The sequence below is a fragment of the Oncorhynchus mykiss genome, chromosome 8 (genome assembly GCF_057628025.1).
Source record: "Oncorhynchus mykiss isolate SJ-2025 chromosome 8, ASM5762802v1, whole genome shotgun sequence".
Classification (NCBI taxonomy): domain Eukaryota; kingdom Metazoa; phylum Chordata; class Actinopteri; order Salmoniformes; family Salmonidae; genus Oncorhynchus; species Oncorhynchus mykiss.
Window position 1 is genome coordinate 34,655,551 of NC_143029.1, and position 23,276 is coordinate 34,678,826.

General features: G+C 42.7%; 2 protein-coding genes across 2 annotated transcripts in view; one reads left to right on the forward strand and one right to left on the reverse strand.

Annotated features, from left to right (window-relative positions):
* LOC110529846 (WD repeat-containing protein 20) lies at positions 1-21,492 on the reverse strand. The gene is made up of 4 exons (XM_021612441.3): positions 20,631-21,492; positions 4,466-4,648; positions 2,750-4,204; positions 1-2,375 (listed from the first exon to the last, which is right to left on the reverse strand). The coding sequence occupies exons 1-4, from the start codon at positions 20,877-20,879 to the stop codon at positions 2,322-2,324; spliced, it is 1,941 nt and encodes a 646-aa protein (XP_021468116.3). The 5' UTR covers positions 20,880-21,492; the 3' UTR covers positions 1-2,321.
* Positions 20,942-23,276, forward strand: part of LOC110529845 (heat shock protein HSP 90-alpha 1) — a 9,082-nt gene continuing 6,747 nt past the window's right edge. Inside the window, exon 1 of the mRNA XM_021612440.3 lies at positions 20,942-22,566. The gene's annotated coding sequence lies outside the window, so the exon portion shown is untranslated. The remainder of the gene's footprint in view (positions 22,567-23,276) is intronic.

A 23,276-nucleotide genomic window follows, 5' to 3' on the forward strand; every position in this document is an offset into this window, starting at 1 on the left:
GTCTGTCAAAGTTGTTTAATAGGTGTCACATGGAGGAAAAAAATTATACTCCCACTGTTAGACCTTGGAGAATCCTCACACTGCCTACCTGGGTGCTTCACAAAACTCCCTCATCTCCTGGGGTGGGTTCAGGGAGGTGAAACACTCAGGTGAGAGTTTCCCGGACGCTTCACAGCGCTAAAATAATCGTTATAGACATCCATTGTAGGCAATGGTCTCAGTGCCATGAAGCTTTCGGAAAACGCTCAGCTGAAATGAGCACCTAGAAATGTCATGAATAGAGCTAACTCTAGTCCCCATCTACACGACAGATATTCCCATATCTTTTCTAGATAATACATTTCTATGTGAACGTTTCATAATGTTGCACCCCCGTAAACAAGGCCCAGCACTCATACCGCCATCAAGTAGTGATGTTTATCAACAGTGTCAGTTGACCAGAAATGTGGTTGACACACATTTCTGGTTGACACACACTCCCATTGTCATTACTTATGTAGCGGCCATAGTCCACACACACCTATAACACCGGTTTAGTCATATTTGTATACTAGGTAGGTGAATTCAGATATTTTATGTACTGGGGCCTAATAATGGGTAAGATAATTATGTTAGCGTTAGTCTTCTGTGGTTTACCTGAGCTCTGAGTGATGTCTGAATTAGACGGCTCCTACCTTAGCCTACGGCCCAGTCCCAAAACAACCACTAGCACCTAAGCCCTGTGACACTTGTGGCGATCTAAGAAGATTGGATAGGTATATGAGCAATATGGTAAAGTATATATCTAGTCTTTCAATTTCCACATTTCCTATACAATCCTCTCAGCATAGCAGAGAAAAATATTACTCAGAACCCCATCGACAGCACCCCCAACCCAAAACTTCCTGCGGCCATGCTCTCAGGACTTCACAAGTGCATAGGGTGCAGGAGCGAGTTTGGGACTGGGAAAACTTTTCTACATAGAGGAGTCTGCAGCGACAGGCTAGCTTTCAGCACTACCTACTAGATAAAGAGGATTCCATAGAGACATCTCCTATAACAAACATTTCATTATGAAAAATACACCTGAATTCTCTTTATGTACAACAGAAAGGAAAAAACATGAACCTGCATATTCAAGATTCATTTTTAATATTATTATGTATATTTTTCTGAATTAGAAATATCACTATTTTCTGAAATGAAGAACTTCAAACTAGTGTAACAATGATAATTTCACCAAATCATTGAAGTACAATATTTACATATAATACAGAGCCCATTTTTTAAATCTGAAACAATATTAAAATAAATGTTCAATAGATAAAGGTTTTTAATTCTATTTATATTTTTAACAACCTTGTCGGGGGAGTCCTTGCACACTCCAAAATTGTAAAGCCATTCTCATCTAACAAACTATTAAGTGCAAACAATTCTCTTTTTCTTTAAAAAAAACAACTATGATTTTAGCATCCAGACAGAGATTACTCGCCACAACCCAAGTGCATCCAAAGGCTATCTTCAACCATCTTGTTTTTGTCATAATTATGAATAAAAATTTACATAAACAATAAAATCAGTGCAACGTACTCAAGCTGTGATATTCTGATTTAAATTCAAAAATATTTTTTTTATTGTAGTTATAGGAAGCTAACTGCTCCGGTCTCCCTTTGCTATGAACATGTGATCCAACTCCACCAGGGTTAGTCATGGATGAGGATCAAGCTAAAAGCGATAGCACCTGTCCCAAGACAACACCTAGCCCCTAATACCTAGGCTAGATCTGAGAGAACTGAATAGTGGAGAAATGTGCCTACTACCATAATGATTAAACCTATCCAAGGTCTTTCAGATCTACATGAAGAGCCTAGGGGGTAGTAGTGGCTAGGGGTGGTTTCTGGAGGAGGCCACGCTATTAGAGACAAGCCCAGTCTGAAAACAAGCTGTAGCTTTTACAGGGGTTGTTTTTGGACCGGGAAAGAGAATGTTGAGAGAGGAAGGGAGGTGAAAACAAAGTAAACACATCGCAGCCAGCCTCCCTCTCTGAACAACACTTTAAATCCTCCTGGACGATTTCAAGCATTCTGCACCTTTCACACGATCCTTTACACTCTTTTCAGACTGTGGGCCAACCCATCTACCCTCAATGGCCCACGTTAGCTATCCATCTATCTATCTAAAGATTAACAGAACAAAAAGAGCTTCAGTAGTGGTGATGGTGATGAAGGTGTGTGAGAGAGAGAGAGAACAGCGCTGCAGGGCTGTGGCGAGGTGTGGCCAGGTCATCCTGTCCCGTCATGTCTGGTGGAGCTCGGTTTAGTTTAGCAGCACTAGCACCAGGGCTATACAACAGTCCCACTAGGAGAGTTGGCCGGGTTCTGAGATGATAGTAAGCCCTGTGGAGGAAGAGAGCAGAGGGGAATGAGTTAGAGGAGAAGAGATGGTTTTTGGACACTCAGAACGGTAAAACAATTTGAATTCAAACTTAGGTACTTGAGGGGAAACGGTACGTTTTCATCATCATAAAGAAAATCTAATTAAGATCTTGGATTGATAATCACCCTTGTAAGCGAGTCACAGTGGGCAAAAGAGGATCCTGCGTCGCAAACCCAAACTCACTCAATCATTTTCAGAGATTTATGATGTGTCTAGTCTAGGTGTTAGATGTCAAACTGAAGTGTCTGGGGTTGAAAGTGGCTTGGGGTTAAGACTCACCACTTTTCAAGGCCTGGCCCATATGTCTAGGGGTTAGGGGTTGTAACAGACTCACCACTTTACCGGGCCTGGCCCATGTGCAAATGAAGCCCTCCTGGCAGGCTGTGACCAGACAGTCCTCCAGGAAGATTAACACAGTGAGTCTTTCGTGAGCAATCTTCTTACACACCAGCGGCTCCAGCAGAGGAACCTCCTCCATGCGCGGGCACAGCAGCGTGCCCAGAGTCTTAGCGGCGTCCGCCTTGGCCGTCCGCGCCGCAGAGCTCAGTTGGTTGAGCTTGTCGCTGCTCTTGCTGCTGATGTGGCCCATGCTGTGGTTGCGTTTGTGGTCCTTCTCGTGGCGCTCCTTGCGTGTGTCGTGCAGCGACAGTGTAGCGAACTTGCTGACGCCCGTGGCGATGAAGGTGCTGTCGATGATGCTGCTTCCTTTGCTGCTGGTCGTGTGGCAGTTAGGCGTGGTGCTGCCCCCTGCGGGGCCGGAGGAGTGTGGCAGGCTGTTGGAGCGCGGCAGGGGGGCAGGGAGCGAGTTAGCTGGGGCGCCACTGTTACCACTACTACTGCTCACTGTGTTGTTGCCATTGGTACCAGGTGGGTTAGTAGTAGGAGTAGTAGCAGCAGTAGTAGTAGTAGTAGTAGTAGTGGTAGTAGCAGCAGCAGCAGTAGTAGTAGTAGTAGTAGTATTAGTAGTGGCCGCCCCAGTAGCCGGGGGGCTGGTGGCACTCATGACGTTAGTGTGAGTTCTGGTACGTGACAGGGGCAGGTGGGGAAACAGGATGTCCTCAGTCAGGTCCCACAGACACAGCTGGGTGTCCTGGCCCACCGAGCCGAAGCGATAGGTCACGCTGACTGGCCTGCCGTCTGTAGAGTTCCTCTTGGAAAGATGTGATTGGGAGCTATTAGCCCGGTCCCGCCCCCCTCCAAAGTGGATCTGCTCGTGGAACTCCTCGTCACTCCCGCTGAATTCGGCGGGTGGGTCGCTGTCCTCCACGCTGGTAGTACAGTGATCAAACGCCACCACACTCACCCACGACTTGTGGCCGTGGCCCCTGGCGATCACCCTGCAGTCTGAGAAGGACCAGACGGTCACTAGGTCGTCCTCCCCCCCGGCCACTATATATCGTCCGTCCGGGCTCCAGCACACGCACAACAACCCACCGAAGTAGCTCTTCATTGTGCCGTGCAGCTCGGCTGCATCGAAGCCAAACACGCGCAGGAAGCCGTCCTGGCTGGCGCACGCAAGGAACTTCCCATCGGGGGAGAAGGCAAACTCGTTCAGCGCCCCCTCGCCTACTGTCCAGCGCAGTAGGGGGTTGCGGGCCGACTTGCTCTTGCAGGTGTGCACGGCGTAGCCATCGCCCTGTTTGAGAAGCTGGTAGTGGGGTGGCGTGGTGCCACAGGTGTGCTCTACGTTGTACAGGTACAGGCTGCCGCTGGAGTGGGCCACTAGGAAGAGGCTCTCTGAGCCAGGAACCCACCGTACACATGTCACACGAGACTTGTCTATCAGTCTCTGAGGGAGAGAGGGGGAGACAATGATTGTCAGCGAGAGACAAATAACTCAAGTGTCAAACATGCATTCAAACAAGATATCAACACTAGCGTTACACTTAAATGCATGCCTAATACATTGGATATTGGAACAGAACCTTTACTCTCATTTTGCATTAGAAAACAGTTTCCTCCCAGTAGGGAGTCAACATCATACATTGATATTCAACCACAGGACACCCATCTTAGCCAGCTTGGCTAAAGTAAACGCTGTTAAACCTACCTCCTCATTGAAGAGCTTGCTGGTCTCCTTCTTGATTGGGTCAATGAGCTGCACCTGGCCGGCCGAGAAACCCACGAGCAGGGAGACGCTCTCCGCTGTGGCTGTGAGGGGGTTGAAGTCATGACACGTGGGCTGCGTTCCTTTGTAGATCCTCTTGTCTATGGGCTTGCTCAGGTCAGCCGCCTAGAAACGTGGAGAAAGACAGGACACAACGTCTGACTCACAGGTAGAGCAATTATCTTGAACATACACCTCAGTTATTTTACAAAGCCATTCCTCCTGTCTATATAACACTTGCAGATCATCATTGACCTAATGAGAAATAGTATAATTTCCATGTAAAACGACCCATGATCACCAACATGTGAAGTTCATAGGAGAATGTCAAATTGAGTGTCAAATGAGTCTGTTGTTGTGGAATTAAGGGACATGTAAATTGTTCAACCATTTTCCATCCTAAAAACTTGGAATAATCAAAGGCTTTGAATTCTGGTCAAACAGATAGAAAACGGGTCTTAGAAAACATCTACCAGAAAAATAAGTCTTAAAAGGTATTAGAAATACATTTTTTTCCAGCATTTAATAAGCATTGCCTTGTGCCTTAACTCCGTTATCAAAAACCTACATATCTAAGATATTTTCAAATCGCACTCCCTCATGAGGGAGAATAATGAAAGTTCACAGAAGTAACAAGGTAGACCTTTCAATTAGTTAAGTGTTTTTACTGATAGCAAATGTGTTCATTAATTGTTAAGCGATTAAAACTACATTCCGTTACAAAATCAGTCATGTAATTCCCTAAACAAAAAAAAACTTAAAAAAAATTGGTAACAGACCGTCTGCAATTGAATTGGCTACAACGGTAAATCATAGTAGTCACAAACCACAGTAGAGTTCACAAGTTTGGACAGTACAGCACAGTAAAGAGTAGAGTAGTAAAGAGTAGAGTACAAAGTAGAGTACATCTCACTAAAGTACACAGCACACACACTAGAGTTGAGTATACTATAATGTACTGTACTCTACTGTGCTGTACTTTGATGTCCAAACTTGTGAAACAGATGTCTATGATTGGTGAAGAGTTGGTGCAGTCCAGACATTGTTAAAAGCCTTCCTTGTGCATAGTTGTATGGATTGTTAAACTTTGAAATCAATGTTTTTTTGTTAGGCATACATTTTAAGTGACAAATCAGTCTCTCAGCACAATTCCCATATCGTGGAATTGCCCTATAGCAACAATATTAGTAGAGATGTAACGATTCACCACCGATAAGCAACGTCCCCAGTTCAAATGTTTAAGATACGACTGCATCGGCCTGCGTCCGCTCTTTCAGTGTCGAGCGAAGTATGTCATTATGTTGACAGTCATTGATCTACAAATCATTTTTCATATCGAACAACGCCAGGCAATATCAGTAGCCTAGTCAAAATGCACTGCGTCGAGAGCTGACCAATGAGGAGGTAGGCCTATTCCTGATCTGGCACATCTGCGCGTCACCTTCAGCATTAAAATGTTTGTAAAAATGGCTTGGGGAACATAAGGCTTTATTCGTTGAATGACAACCCAATGTCATTTGATAGGTTATTTTTTATCATGTTTGTTAAATTGTGTTTTACCGGAATAAAAATAGCCTAAGCTACCACCGTTGACAACTCATCTGACTATATGTAGGCTACACGCTGATCAGGGCTGACATGAGATTTTATTTGATTGCTCAGATCTTCCATCACCAATAGGTTTGGTAGTTTTTCTTGAAACAATCAGTATATATGCTAGCGCGGATCCACGAGGGGGCAAACAGGCTGAAGGCAGTGATGGACCCTGGCTTTAAATTTACAGCCACCATGGTTACAGAATCAGTCTTCTCGATCCTCCAAACAAATTACTCCATGCAAAAGCAACATATCTTTACACTAGAGTCAAAGTGGTCCGCAGTGCGTTGGAGTGTGTTGAGAAGCTGAGGTGTGACAGCGAGTTCGAAACCATTTGGGCACAGTTCCGTGCCAGTGGCACTGACTCACCACCAGCTCCAAGCAAACGACAACGTTATGTAAGTACATATCTCCAGCAATACATGGTGGACAGTACAGTAGGCCTATGAGGACAGAGAAAAGACTGAGTGTAAAAAGACTGTTCTTGGATGCGTTCATTGGTGAAATTTCAGAATGATTCAGCAAACGCAACAGCCAACTGGTGGAGGCCCTGTGTGCCCTGTGGAGGCCCTAAGAGCCATGACTTTCCAGATGTGAAAACGTGAAACCACTGCTGGATCTAAGCAAAACAGATTTGGTGGAAGCTGAGTTTAGTGTCACTTGCCAGTTTTTGCGCCAATGAGGACAAATGAACCCACTTGATATCCTGCAAACGAATCTCTGGGCCTCTCTCCGCTATGCCGACAGTGCTTACTGCACATGGATTGACTTTTGGGGCATCCACAGCTTCATGTGAGAACTCCTTTTCCACTTTGACAAATGTGTTCAGTCAGCACAGAAGAAGCATGCTACACCCAAGGAAAACTAAAACAACTGGCATTTGAGGGGGATCTTACAAGAAGATTGAGAATGGAATGACCGATTATTCAGGAAGTTCCACAGAGGATCTTTTGAAAAAGGTAAACAATCTAGCTGTTTGATTTTTCAAAAAATCTTTGTGGTATAGCCAGCAGCGTCATTTCGGCAAAAACCTAGGGTATGGAATGATAAAATTACTTCCTTAACCAGCCTAGGTTTTCAACAGCCTTGCTTTAGTGTGTAGGGTGCTTGGTCAAAAGCAATCAATGGTCTCAGCATTTGAACTTACATTTATTATGGTATAGCGTGATAAGCTGTTTTTTTTTTTTTTTTTAAGTATTCCAATTTCATTTCTTTAGCACTATCACATATCATTATAGACGGTATTTTTACAATACATACTGGTATGTGGCTGCATAGTCTGATCCACCATCCCTCACACACACACAGTTAAAAAAAAATCATAACCTAGCAAGTAGCAACATTGTCAAACTTGCCCAAGGACAATCATATCAAGGGCATTAGAGGTATTGCATGTCTGTAAATTCATTATTAGGCTATCTCCAGAGGCACAAGACGCTGGTCCTACTGCCTTCCTGATGCCGACCAATCATTAGCCCAGAGAGAGAGAGAGAGAGAGAGGCAGAAACAGAGAGACAGAAAGAGCAAAAGAGAGCTGCAGTGCCAATGTCTACCAACAGGTGGCTAGGGCAGAGACGCACCTCTGGGGTGACAACTTGACTCCAAATCAGAGAGATGCTACCGTATAAACACTATAAGAGGGGTCATTTGTAATGTCGGTAATTTAACAGCGGTTGTCAAATTCATGGATGTAAAACATTTAAGAGTAAGGGTTTGTGGACAGCTGGTCGGTACTAGGCAGTGAGTGGTACAGTAGGTCACTGCAGCTGGATTTGAGGAAGGTATAGGCTAGGTTATCACTTGTAAGATAAGTAGCTATATTGTTGACCATTAGGCCAAGAGTTTTTCCTGTCCATGTGAACTGACAAGGAAAAACACCTGGCCATAGTTTTACCGAAAGCTTTTCTGAGGAAATTCAGAAAAACTCCTGGCCCAAGGGATGATACTGTAGGAGTCAGTCTGAGACCCTGGTGATGCAACTGAGTGGAGGATCATCGGAGGCAGCGAGGTAGATTATATGGTTGTCATAAGACTGCTGACAGATCGGTCAGAGCACGGCCAGCACACTTTGATATGCCAAGAATCCATGCTGCTCCAAAGCCCTCGACAAACCAATGACCATAGGCCTTTTCTATCCATGGCACTTTAAACTTTAACTCATGTCATGTGAAACTCAATTCAAAACACACAAAAGACAGACAATTGATTAGGCCAAGCATATGTCTGAGAGAATAATGCAGAGTTCAACTCAGGATCAGATCTTGCTGATCTGTGGACCCTCGGATGAAAGACACCATGACAAATTCAATCACACACACCAAGAGCCACAACAGGACATAAATGCTCTGTCAGACCTGCTAACTCCGAGCTCCAGCATGAGTGATGACAGTGAGTGATTGAAAATGAATGTCAATAACCAGGTTTCTATTAGGGGTGTGAGCATTTTAAAGTTAAAAACTTTGAAATAAAAGTCTGATCTTTAACATTAAAGAAAAATGTAAATAGTGCAGTTATCACAAAACATGATTTTCCGTGTTATAGCCTAACTAAACGATAGGCTATAAGGCCTGGGGAAAATTGTGTCATTTAAATAGAACTTTAGGCTACTTTGGTAAATATATGCAAGGCATGCTAAACAGATTATCAAGACATTCACATCACAGCTTTTTCTGCCTGCCCCTTCCTTGCACCGGCTCGCCTAGGGCGTATTCATTATGCCGATTCTGTTTCAAACCATTTCTTAAACGGAAGCAAACAGGGAGCAACCTACCAGCATTTATACAATAGAAATCTTGTTTTAGTTGCAAAATGTTTTGAGCCGAGATCTACCGCTCAATATGTAACTTTTTGGCCGACCCAACCAAATTCACATAGAAATGTGAGCTATAGATCTGTCACTCATTAATAGCAAGTCTAAGAAGCGGTAAATATGTTCTGTGTGCACTTTCTATGCTTCAGGTTCTTAAGTTTGGTTTTTGAAAAATATTTCACATGGGTTTAGATGGTACAATGATTCTCTACACTACACACTTGCTTGTTTTGTCACAAACCGAAATTGGGTAAACTGTTAGAATTTTAGCAACCAGGAAATGGCGGAGCAATTTTGCACCTTTAATAACCTATTAAAAACCGTTCTGTAGCAATGAGGCTTGTGCAGGCTATAGGACCAATACATTATCACTGCATTTTGGCTATGCTTGAATTGCCCTGCCAGTGTTGTTATTCTCAGACCATTTAAAAATGATATTTCAAAACCTGAGGCATATGAATACACTGGTAATACATCATTTGTTGTATTACTTGTGAGGCACAGCTGAGTGAACAAAAACTAAAATAATTCCTTTTAATTTTACTGGACTGATTGTGCCTGCATCTGATGGCCAGCCTCTCACAGTTCCTCAGCTCTCGTTTCCTGAGACTGACCAAAAAGGGGCCACCGTCTTGCACCACATTTCATTATTTCTGCCTCATACATGAATACATGTTCTTACTCCTATCACCAGAGAACATGAAATATTCCTCAATATTAAAAAAGGCAAGCCACTAAAAACATAAGTCAATCGATACTTTGTAGCGGGAGTGGATAGGGAGAAGCACATTTTCTGGCTTATATAAGTGTTGACAGTGCTGAAAAAAATACAAACATTCACTCACTCAGAAAAACAGCTGTTCTTTGCGGTATTAGTTGAGTCTCTAGTCATGGTTTTAAAAGTTTAGAAATGTCAGTATCAACTTTGCTATGGGCTCGTGGAAGCTGCAGACATGGTGATCTGATTAGCCAGCAGTAGGCCTATAAGGGCACATGATTTGCTCTCCCGGCCTTCCGGGTAGGAGTTTTTACATTCAGACAGATGAAATAGCTCAAAATGGGAACACTTTTACTACCTAGCATGCAGGGCAGCTGAATCCTGTACACCTACCGCAAAACTAATAATACTTCATCCGTTTTTTTATTGTATTTTTTATAGAAATGTTTGGTGATGGACTGATTGGTGACCACTGGATTGGACTAAATTACACCCCTGCTCTTTCTCTTCGCTAATGATACAAGTGTGTTCAGTCTTCGGTCTGTTGCGTGTAGACTATCGTAGCCTATTCATTGATAGGCCCTGCTTTACTGAAATTGCAAGCCAAGAAATTGTGAGATACATCATTCCATTGAGAGATACAGCTTTGGTTGTTGCCAGATAGAACCGCGCACTAGGCCTGTCTGTCTGCCTGTCTGGTGGCAGACCTGCCCATGTTGTGCTCCTCCCCTTACTCTCACACCATGCCCAAACGCGTTCGCCATCGTGCGCAAATTTATTATGTCCCCCCCCACATCAAATGCGACCACAGCACGCAGATTGAAATATCAAAACAAACTCTGAACCAATTATCTTAATTTGGGGACAGGTCGAAAGCATTAAACATTTATGGCAATTTAGCTAGTTAGCTTGCAGTTGCTAGCTAATTTGTCCTGGGATATAAACGTTGAGTTATTTTACCTGAAAATGCACAAGGTTCTCTACTCCGACAATTAATCCACAAATAAAAGCCAAAGATTTTTTTCTAGTCATCTCTCCTCCTTCCAGGCCTTTTCCTTCTTTGGACTTTATATGGCGATTGGCATCTAACTTTCATAATAGGTGTATTACCAAAACCGACCGACTGACCTCAGTTCATTTTTCAATCACCCACGTGGGTATAACTAATGAGATGGCACGTGGGTATATGCTTCTATGAACCAATGAGGAGATGGAGAGGCAGGACTTGCACCACGTTCAGCGTCACAAATACTGTTTGCCAACGCAGACGCTTGTTGGCGCGTGCGAGCAGTGTGGGTGCAATGATTGAATAACGTGTATATTTATTTTGCGGCGCAAGCGGTGTGGTCAGAATGTCAGTCCCTCATTGCTCGCTATGAAAGTTGTGAGTATTTGTGTTCTCAGAAGTACAGCAACTAATCAGTCTCCTCCTTTCTAAAAAGACTTAACCTTAAGAGTCGGTTCGTAGCTGAATCGAATCCTGACACTCAGAAATGGGAGTAGACGTGCAATGATTAGAGGAATAAATTATTTGAGTCGACTTTCTACCACTACGCCACCGTCGTTAACAGTTGGACAAATGGCAGAGAAAGGCAAGCGACAGCAGCGAATTCCTGTATGGCTTTCAGAAGTTAAATGAGAAGGAAATGTTAACTTTGCGAGATGGAACGGAGGTACAGTGATGGTAGTACAGTTGCATTTGAAAAGGGACAGATGCATTTGAAAAGGGACGCACCGAGAGACCCAACCCGTTGTTGGCAGCAGCACAGCTGCATTGTTAATTAGTGTGAATTTTAGAATATGTTGTTGTTAATGAAAAGCAAAAAAAAATTGCTGCTTAAACTTTAAGAAAAAAAATATTGTCATATCCCTAGTTTCCATCCAACCTTTATGCAATTAAAGTAAAAGTACATGTTGGATATAAAAAAAAGTCACGACAGGCCTGACGGAAACAGATAATTTGTCAGTAAACTTTTCAAACGTCGACAAAACAAAAAAACACACTAGACAAGATGGGATCTTTGTAATGAATGAATGAATGAATAATGTGATAAATGGTGGTAGAAATGCCTTTATGGGCAAATATTGATATAATAACCATCATATATAACCATCATATTGAAGTCAACTTGGAGTCACACGATGTGTTGTGTGGTCCTCCCACTACGATTTGGGAATTGATGCACGCTACAGCTGAAATAAATTATGAACTTCACAGGGTGGTAAAAATGCACGGTGAAGAGTTTCATGCTCCTTTCCAATAAATATCAAGGGTCTTATTCTGGTGACATGATAATCAATGCTTGGCTGGCGTTTGACAAATAAAAAGAATCTCGCTCTTTTGTCCATAATAATCTGATCATGTAGGCCTAGGCTATACCAACCCAATGAAACCAAACAGCACCCTCAAAACTAATCAACAGGCATTAGCTCTGCAGCCCTATTTACCTAGGGGTGTTCTACAAAACAAGATCAATGAGTTAGCCACCTACCTCTAATAAAACTGCAGAAATAACCATTGATTTTCTTGTTAATTAAAAAAAAAGCTAAACTTAGATGTGTTATAGTTTGTTTAATCAATTAGACCACACACACATTTCAAGCTTCTCTCTCAAAAAAAAGTTATATCAGAAGATTTAGGCAAGTTAGCTGGCTTGTGGTATACCCTTCTGGCATGCTTCACTGACTACAGGAAGGACTACATAGAGACCTGCTGAGTCCAGTCCTGGGGAGGGCAGGTTTGCCAACCTGTGCTAAGACAGCACTGTTTACAGGAAATGACAATGTGACAGGAGTGAACTCAGTGAAGAAGTAGGCCTTTATGTATGATGCATTAAACCAGTCTGTCCCTTAAATTATTTTCCAGACAGGGCACAGAGGCCTCCAAAGCAACAATTGTGTCAAGGTCAGTAGACCATTTATTTGTCAGGAACACTTGCAGACAAGTGTTAAAATATCTTACAATCTCCCACACAGATCTACTCCATCCAAGAAGTGGCCCACAAGTCCCCCATGTTAAATGGGCAGTGCAGTCAAAAACATGACTTTCCTGTGTTTAACAGTGACTTTGGAAAGTATTCAAACTCCCTGACTTTTTCCACATTTTGTTAGGTTACAGCCTTATTCTAAAATTGATGACAGTTTTTTCCCCCTCCAATTTACAAACACAATACCCCATAATGACAAAGCAAAAGCAGGCAAAACATTTATTGCCAATTTATATTAAAAAAAAAACTGATATCACATTTACATAAGTATTCAGAACCTTTATTCTGTACTTTGTTGAAAAACCTTTGGCAGTGATTACAGCCTTGATTATTCTTGAATATGAAGCTACATGCTTGGAACACATGTATGGGAGTATCTCCCATTCTTCTCTGCAGATTCACTCAAGCTCTGTCCGGTTGAATGGGGAGTGTTGCTGCACAGCTATTTTCAGTTCTCTCCAGAGATTTCGGTCGGGTTCAAGTCCGGTCTCTGGTTGGACCACTCAAGGACATTCAGAGACTTGTCCCGAAGCCACTCCTGCGTTGTATTGGCTGTGTGGGAACGTTGTCCTGTTGGAAGGTGAACCTTCGCCCCAGTCTGATGTCCTGAGTGCTCTGGAGCAGGTTTTCTTCAAGGATCTCTGTACTTTGCTCAGTTCATCTTTCCCTCGATCCTGACTAGTCTCCCAGTCCCTACAGCTGAAAAACCTCCACACAGAATGATGCTGCATCCACCATGCTTCACCGTAGGGATGGTGCCAGGTTTCCTCCAGATGTGACGCTTGGCATTCAGGCCAAAGAGTTTAATCTTGGTTTCATCAGACCAGAGAATCTTGTTTCTCATGGTCTGAGAGTCCTTTAGGTGCCCTTTGGCAAACTCCAAGCTGGCGGTTATGTGCCTTTTACTGAAGAGTGGCTTCCATCTGGCCACTATACCAAACAGGCTTGATTGGCGGCCAGCTCTAGGAGGAGTTGGTCATTCCAAACTTCTTCCATTTAAGAATGATGGCGGCCACTGTGTTCTTGGGGACATTCAATGGTACAGCAAATTTTTCGTACCCTTCCCCAGATCTGTGCCTCGACACAATCCTGTCTCAGAGCTCTACGGACAATTCCTTCGACCTCATGGCTTGGTTTTTGCTCTGACATGCACTGTCAACTGTGGGACCTTATATAGACAGGTGTGTGCTTTTCAAAATCATGTCCAATCAATTGAATTTACCACAGGTGGACTCCAATCAAGTTGTTGAAACATCTCAAGGATCATCAATGGAAACACGATGCACCTGAGTTCAACTTCGAGTCTCATAGCAAAGAGTCTGAATACTTACAGTACCAGTCAAGTTTGGATATACCTCCTTATTCAGGGTTTTTCTTTACTTTCATTATTTTCTATATTGTAGAATAATAGTGAAGACATCAAAACTATGAAATAACACATACGGAATCATGTAGTATCCAGAAAAAACTGTTGAATCAAAATGTTATATTTGAGATTCTTTAAAGTAGCCACCCTTTGCCTTGATGAGAGCTTTGCACACTCACGGCATTCTCTCAACCAGCTTCATGATGTAGTCTCCTGGAATCCATTTCAGTTAACAGGTGTGCCTTGTTAAGTGAATTTGTGGAATCTCTTTCTTACTGAATTTGAGCCAATAATTTGTTCTGTGACAAGGTAGATGTGGCATACCGAAGATATACCAAATAGGGCTAACACCAAGTCCATATTATTGCAAGAACAGCTCAAATAAGCAAAGAGAAATGACAGTCCATCATTACTTTAAGACGTCAAGGTCAGTCAATGAGGAAAATTTCAACAACTTTGAAAATGTATTCAAAAGCATATACTCTTCTGTAAACTAGTCATCTCTGTATACCCGTCGCAAGACCTACTCAGGGCTCTATGGTGCTACCATTTTGGTCATATTGGCTCCTAAATATTTTGCTGTGCTACCTGACATTTTCATTTGGAAGCGCCAGTGCCCCTACAGTACTTGGATAACATTTAGTGCAACAAAAATAAATGAAAAGGGATAGCCTCTTCAGGATATTTTTTCATGTGCTCCTACATGTTTCAACTGAGGTGCACATGTGCTCCTCGTCAAAAATCTCAGCGTAGAGCCCTGCCACTGGTTGTTGCTTATTTATGAAACCCTCTTAGGCCTCACTCCCCCCTATCTGATATATCTACTGCAGCCCTAATCCTCCACATACAACACCCGTTCTGCCAGTCACATTCTGTTAAAGGTCCCCAAAGCACACACATCCCTGGGTCGCTGGGCTTTTCAGTTCGCTGCAGCTAACACTCAAACTGGACAGTTTTTATCTCAATCTCTTAATTCAAAGACTCAATCATGTACACTTACTGACAGTTGTGGCTGCTTTGCGTGATGTATTGTCTCTACCTTCTTGCTCTTTGTGCCGTTGTCTGTGCCCAACAATGTTTTTACCCTGTTTTGTACTGCTATGTTGTGAGCTGCCATGTTGTGTTGCTACCAAGATGTTGTCATGTGTTGCTGCCATGCTATGTTGTCGTCTTAGGTCTCTCCTTATGTCGTGATGTGTGTTTTGTCCTATATTTTATTTATTTTTAATCCCAGCCCCGCAGAAGACCTTTTGCCAATTGGTAAGCCGTCATTGTAAATAAGAATTTGATCTTAACTGACTTGTTAATTAAATCAAATAAAAATGTGCAAAAGCCATCAAGCGCTCATGATGACAGCCACAGGAAAGGAAGACCCAGAGTTACATCTGCTGCAGAGGATACGTTTATTAGAGTTCCTGGCCTCAGAAATTGCAGCCCAAATAAATGCTTCAGAGTTCGAGTAAGAGACATCTCTACATCAACTGTTCAGAGGAGACTGTGTGAAATTAGGCCTTCATGGTCCAATTGCTATAAAGAAACCACTACTAAAAGGACACCAATAATAAGAAGAGACTTGCTTGGGCCAAGAAACACAAGCGATGGACATAAGACCAATGGAAACCTGTCCTTTGGTCTGATGAGTCCAAATGTGAGATTTTTGATTCCCTTCCGCAGTGTCTTTGTGAGACGCAGAGTAGGTGAATGGATGATCTCAGCATGTGTGGTTCCCAACGTGAAGAATGGCGGAGGTGTGATGGTGCTTTGCTGGTGACACTGTCTGCGATTTATTTAGAATTCAAGGCACACTTAACCAGCATGGCTACCACAGCATTCTGTTATTCAAAAGGACAATGAGGGGTGGCAGGTAGCCTAGTGGTTAGAGTGGTGGGTTAGTAACCTAAAGGTTGCCAGATCAAATCCCTGAGTTGACGAGGTAAAAATCTGTCGTTCTGCCTCTGAACAAGGCAGTTAACCCACTGTTCCTAGGCTGTCATCGGAAATAAGAAATTGTTAATGGACTTGCCTAGTTAATTTTAAAAAATTACCCAACACACCTCCTTGACCAAGAAGGAGAGTGATGTAGTGATGCATCAGATGACCTGGCCTCCACAATCACGCAACCTCAACCTAATTGAGAGGGTTTGGGATGAGTTGGACTGCAGAGTGAAGAAAAAGCAGCCAACAAGTGCTCAACATATGTGGGAAGTTCCAGGTGAAGTTGGTTGAGAGAACGGCAAGAGTGTACAAAGCTGTCTAAGGCAAAGGGTGGCTACTTTGACGAATCTAAAATAACATATTTTGATTTGTTTAACAGTTTTTTGGTTACTACATGATTCCATGTGTTATTTCATAGTTTTTACAAATGTAGAAAATTAATCAGGCCCTTATCTATGGATTTCGCATAACTGGGAATACAGATATGCATTTGTTGGTCACAGATACCTTTTAACTAAAAAAATAAAAAAAGTAGAGGCATGGATCAGAAAACCAGTCAGTATCTGCTTCATGCTGCATGAAACACCTCCTTTGCATCGAGTTGGTCAGGCTATTGATTGTGGCCTGTAGAATGTTGTCCCACTCATCTTCAATGGCTGTGCGAACTTGCTGGATATTAGCGGGAACTGGAACACGCTGGCTTACACGCCAATCCAGAGCATACCAAACATGCTCAGTGGGTGACATGTTTGCGTATGGAAGCCATGGAAGAACTGGGACATTATCAGCTTTCAGGAATTGTGTAGAAATCCTTGCGATATGGGGATTAAACATGAGGTAATGGCGGTGGAATGGCACGACAATGGGCCTCAGGATCTCTGAGCCAATTGTGTTCGTTGTCTGTAGTTTCTGCCTGCCCATACCATAATCCCACTGCCACCATGGGGCACTTTGATCACAATGTTGACATCAGCAAACCACTTTCCCACACGAAGCCATACACATGGTCTGCGGTGGTAAGGCCGGTTGGACGTACTGCCAAATTCTCTAAAACAACGTTGGAGGCGGCTTATGGTAATGAAATGAACATTCAATCATCTGGCAACAGCTCTGGTGGACATTCCTGCAGTCAGCATGTCATTTTCACACTCCCTCAAAACTTGAGACATCTGTGGCATTGTGTATTGTGTGACAAAACAGCACATTTTAGAGTGGTCTTTATTGTCCCCAGAATAATCAAATCAAATCAAATCTTATTTGTCACATACACATGGTTAGCAGATGTTAATGCGAGTGTAGCGAAATGCTTGTGCTTCTAGTTCCGACAATGCAGTAATAACCAACAAGTAATCTAACTAACAATTCCAAAACTACTGTCTTGTACACAGTGTAAGGGGATAAAGAATATGTACATAAGGATATATGAATGAGTGATGGTACAGAGCAGCATAGGCAAGATACAGTAGATGGTATCGAGTACAGTATATACATATGAGATGAGTATGTAAACAAAGTGGCATAGTTATAGTGGCTAGTTAAAGTGGCTAGTGATACATGTATTACATAAGGATACAGTCGATGATATAGAGTACAGTATATACATATGCATATGAGATGAATAATGTAGGGTAGATAACATTATATAAGGTAGCATTGTTTAAAGTGGCTAGTGATATATTTACATCATTTCCCATCAATTCCCATTATTAAAGTGGCTGGAGTTGAGTCAGTGTCAGTGGGTTGGCAGCAGCCACTCAATGTTAGTGGTGGCTGTTTAACAGTGATAGAGATAGAAGCTGTTTTTCAGTCTCTCGGTCCCAGCTTTGATGCACCTGTACTGACCTCGCCTTCTGGATGATAGCGGGGTGAACAGGCAGAGGCTCGGGTGGTTGATGTCCTTGATGATCTTTATGGCCTTCCTGTGACATCGGGTGGTGTAGGTGTCCTGGAGGGCAGGTAGTTTGCCCCCGGTGATGCGTTGTGCAGACCTCACCACCCTCTGGAGAGCCTTACGGTTGAGGGCGGAGCAGTTGCCGTACCAGGCGGTGATACAGCCCGCCAGGATGCTCTCGATTGTGCATCTGTAGAAGTTTGTGAGTGCTTTTGGTGACAAGCCGAATTTCTTCAGCCTCCTGAGGTTGAAGAGGCGCTGCTGCGCCTTCTTCACAATGCTGTCTGTGTGAGTGGACCAATTCAGTTTGTCTGTGATGTGTATGCCGAGGAACTTAAAACTTGCTACCCTCTCCACTACTGTTCCATCGATGTGGATAGGGGGGTGTTCCCTCTGCTGTTTCCTGAAGTCCACAATCATCTCCTTAGTTTTGTTGACGTTGAGTGTGAGGTTATTTTCCTGACACCACACTCCGAGGGCCCTCACCTCCTCCCTGTAGGCCGTCTCGTTGTTGTTGGTAATCAAGCCTACCACTGTTGTGTCGTCCGCAAACTTGATGATTGAGTTGGAGGCGTGCGTGGCCACGCAGTCGTGGGTGAACAGGGAGTACAGAATAATGTACCCCTGTGTAATGATCAGGCCGTTTAATCAGCTTCTCCATGTGGCGGCAGGTAGCCTAGTGGTTAGAGCGTTGGGCCAGTAAATTCTGTTATCTTTTATTTAATCTCATGAAACCAACACTGTACATATTGCATTTATATTTTTGTTCAGTGTATATTTGCACACTAAGAGGTTGGAATAATACTTGGGGGATGCATCCAGTACAGTAGGTGGCGGTAATGTACTATAACATTGGATGCCAACAGCCAATGAACCCCACAGAAGAAGCCAGCTAGGACAATGGGAGACAGTGTCCTTTGCCCCACTTGTCAGGCACTGCTTTCCTGCAGTTCTGTTAATGACGGCAAGGGGCAGGTGTTCAACAGGCTGGAGCGAAGGATAGACACTTTGCTAGCTAGGAAGGCTCTGGTACACAGCAGATACTTTTATTTTCCTTTTAAGTTACATTTTTAGTAGCAAGGACAATCAGGGAAAATACAGAATACCATTAGTGTCACACAAGCATGAAGATGCCGTGCTCGAAAAGGGGGGCGTTCATGCAGGAACCAATGGGACACTCGAGGGAGGAGGAATTTATTATTGTTTTGGTCTGCCTCGTTAAAGCTCAGACTAATAACAAAGAGTTCCCAATAACATGAAATATGTGAACATGAAATATGTGTCTCTTGTAGATTATTCTGACGTTTTTCGTATGATGTACCTTATGACTAATGAAAACTTGCTATGTCCTCATTGAGATTTTACAGACATGTTTAATACGCCTTATTCATACACTTTTGTAATATTTATGAAATGCATATTGTTATATTTGGTAGCACTTATTTATTTTTCCTTTGCCTCCAACCCCCTTCGATGTGTAGAATGGATGTGGGTGGGGCCAGGTCCACATAATGGTGCAACTTTCAAAAAATCCCAAAAGCTCTGACGAAGGCCGTGTGGCCGATACGTAAGCTTATTAAAGATCGGTGATACTATCAAGAGCAGTGTGTGGTTTCCTTTTTCCTTCATCTAGTTACATATCCCTCCCATTAAGCTCCTCCAATTAGGTACCTCACTGAAGACTACTCGTGCAAAATTATTGCGTGAGAAATAGCTTATCAAAAAGCTACGTGTTTCTTTTTGACAATTTTAATTGAAAACAATCACAGTAAGATAATTAATTGTTAGCCAGAAATGATTTGATATTGTGATAAAAACAGCTGCAATGGACCTTTAAAACCAACTAGGCCAACACAGTAACTCATGGAAGTGGTAAAACATCTTCCTCATCATAACACTAGAAAGCCCCTAGCAGCCAATGGATTATTTACTGGTGTCTGATAATGGTCTAAGTTTAACTTGTTTTATGATTTGAACATGTTTAGAAATGTGTGGATCAGACATGTGATCACCATCATCGTCACTAGATACCTTAAACAAGCATACAGCTCGATGCAGTGACATCCCCAAATGTTGCATCACCACCCCTGTCAGAACCAGACAGATCACTTGCATGACATCATCATCCCGAATCATCAACAAACACAGCTTACTTCCAACCTAACACACATTCACAATACTGTACAGCGCTGGCTTTGGGGCCTTGAAGTACCAGCAGCATATCACACATAACTAGCTTGCTATGCAATGGTCAACTATTCTATGATTGCAAAGAACCTGTGCAGAATCAATTAAACAAGAGCACTAAAAACACAACCAGTTAATTATCACTAACGTCAAAATACACTATGTCAACGAAGAAACGTGTCTTATTTAACATACTCTGAAACTGCAGATGGCAATCAACATGTCAGAACTGAAGACGGGCACGAGCCTTTGCCCACACTCCAAGGTTAAATCGTACATATTCATATAGAGCAAATAGGCATCACACAATAGTAATCTCATGCCTATGCGTAAACAGTCCACCATAACAGAAGGAGGGCCCTTCGCTTGAATTGAACTGGTTAACTGGCCAGCTAGATAGCTAAGTAGGTGGGTGACATGTAAACCAGCATATCTCCACAAGGTGCGGGCAAAACAAACTGTGGCGATGCTAGCTAGCTAGCCACCATAGCTAAGTGGCCTAGTCTGGCTATCTGCGCACGTCAGTGAAAATACCATACTGGACAGCAAATTACTATGCGTTTGAACACACACATTCACTTCTTGATAATACAGGCATTGTCACCTGGGTGCTATGTACCTTTCTTACGCCTTTGTAGATATAAAAATACAGTTCCCGGCCCACATTGAAACAGATTCTGTCGCCGTTGCCGGACTGGTCGTTGACGTTCACGAAGGAGACTTTCACCGGATTCGAGCCCTGTGAATTGAAAGGCACCCTGTTAGGGCGGCTATATTCGGAGTGAGTGAGGAGTTTATAGACACCTTCCCGAGTGGTGAATTGAGTTTTAATTTCGTTCATCTCCTTCCCTCCTCCCTCCGCCGCCATCTTGGAAATTGGCGTTCATCCTGTCCAAAACCCGGATCTTCCCCACAGAGCATGCGCTCGGCAATTGATTCTAGAACCCATGCGCTAAAAGAACGTTAGAAGTGACGCTCTAGTTTAGCGAAAGCAGTGAGGTATTTGATAAGACGAAATTCACTTCTAAACCCTCGACAAAAATAAATGTCATAGTTTAATCTAGTTTAAACGCTCTTGTGGAATTGCATGGATGAGTAATTTCTTATTGTGGAAAATGCTGTCTCTGTGGGTCCTTGAATCATGGTGGACCTTTGGAATATAATATCCTCCTGAACACGCTCGAGAATGTCGTAAAGAAAAAAAGTATTGTTTCAATTTGAATACAATCCCCATTTACATGACATTTATATTAATGGTGTGAATATGAATATGTGATGAATATTTGATTGATTAGTTACATAAATGTATGCCATTGAAATTGCAAACTCTAGTCATCCAGTCCAATCATCATAGTTGCAAGCAATTCAATGTATTCCTTCTTGTTAATTATTTGTTCTGTCCAGATGTTCTTTGTAGTGTGACCATAGTCTAAATCTAATTATTCTGTCTCCTCTCGATGTTTACATCCACTTGGGGAGATACAGTAACTTCTCGAAACAACTAGATATGTTTTAATAACTCGTCTGTTGCTAATAGTGCCATCGTCTGGTCAGTCTGCGGTCAAGCGCTGTGCAGTATACCCATGCCTGAGAATTCTGGTATTTTCTATGATTTGACATGAAAGATTTTCTAATTTCTTGTTTATAATCAAGATGTGTATTGTATATGTGTTAGCCTACTCATGTTAAACTCCTCACACAAAATCACCATATTGCAAGTCATGTTAATATCATCATTATAACTAAATGAGCAGTAGTGTCACCATTAGGACACAAAACATGCCCTCTTGTTGGGATAAAACCACACAAAATAGTGTATTTCTATAGGCCTACAAGTGTTTTATTGGTTGGCGGGATTAAAAAATGTAGAAGTAAACTCTTTATCCAATTTGTCAACACAGTTTCTGTGGCCTAGAACTGAACCATTACTTGAACACATCTATTCTTTCCCAATCTCACAGGCCCCAAAAAAATACTTGTGGCCAGCCTGTTATCTTTTCAGTCCTTCTGCCCTGCGTCTGTCTGTCCGGATGGTTCAATGGGAGCAGGTGGTTTGAAAGGCTGCGCACAGCTGTGACATTGCTGACACGCCATAGGGGTGTATGGTGGGGCCTAGTGGGCAAGGCCTGACACACTATCATGACGCCTCAGGCCCCCGAGTGGCAGGCACCCCTTATGACTGTGCTGCCCTATAAGGACACATGTGGTTTATGGCGCGGACCCCTCACAGCTTTCACTGTCACCCCCACCCTACTGGTCATTTCTCTCTTAGCCTTTACTGTAGTGGGACTGGGCATTCCTTCTGGAAGCTTCTGAATGGGGGCTTCGAGAAAGCTGCCCCTTGTATAAAAAGAATGGAGTAGGCCCAGGGGTACTCAGATACAGAAAGTGAGAAGACATTCACCAGAAGCCATAGAGGATTTAGGAGCAGTGAAATACAGAGATTTAAAGACTACATTAATCTGCAGAGGAACAGAAGTGACGCTCAGAGATTCAATCTACAGCGATCAGCAAACGAGAAGTGAAGCACCGGAGCTCATTCTTATCTATTCAAGGTAAGAGAGCCTCTCTCTCTGTGCAGTATACCCATGCCTGATAATTCTGGTATTTTCTATGATTTGACATGAAAGATTTTCTAATTTCTTTCTCAGGGAGAAAGGTAAACCAAATATGTAGCTACTTGCAATTCAGGGACACAAGGAAGATCAATAGACAATATTCTGGAAATACATTATGCATTGATATTATAAAGGTGAAACACCAGCAGGAAGTAAGCAGCCTACAGTATACATTGGTACTCTAAATTGAATAATATATCATGGGGATGAATTGCACTGTATTAATCTGAAATGGCATTAAATCAGTGAGGAGACTTTGATAGACAGTTACCCTGGATCTGGTAAAACCCTTTTGTGGGTGCATGGCAAGAGAGGAGCACATGGCATGGAATATGACCCTGGTTAGAAGGAGCAAGGGACATGGCAGTTGAAGAGAAAGAAGAGAGTCCTGGCAGTCAGCACAAATAATTATTACAATCAAGTTGTCTATACCAAGTTCTTAAATAATGCATTTATCAGACCTGAAAGTGTCTCAGACCAGAATTCTACTTGTTCATGTGGTCAATTTGAAGCCAAGGACCAGGAAGGATTCATTTATTCATTCATTGAACTGGAAAAATGCCTTTGATGTATTTTATTGATAAGCAGCTACTTTAGGAAAAAGTATCTTTCATGGGAAAGAGTGTTAATGGCATTTGATGAATACT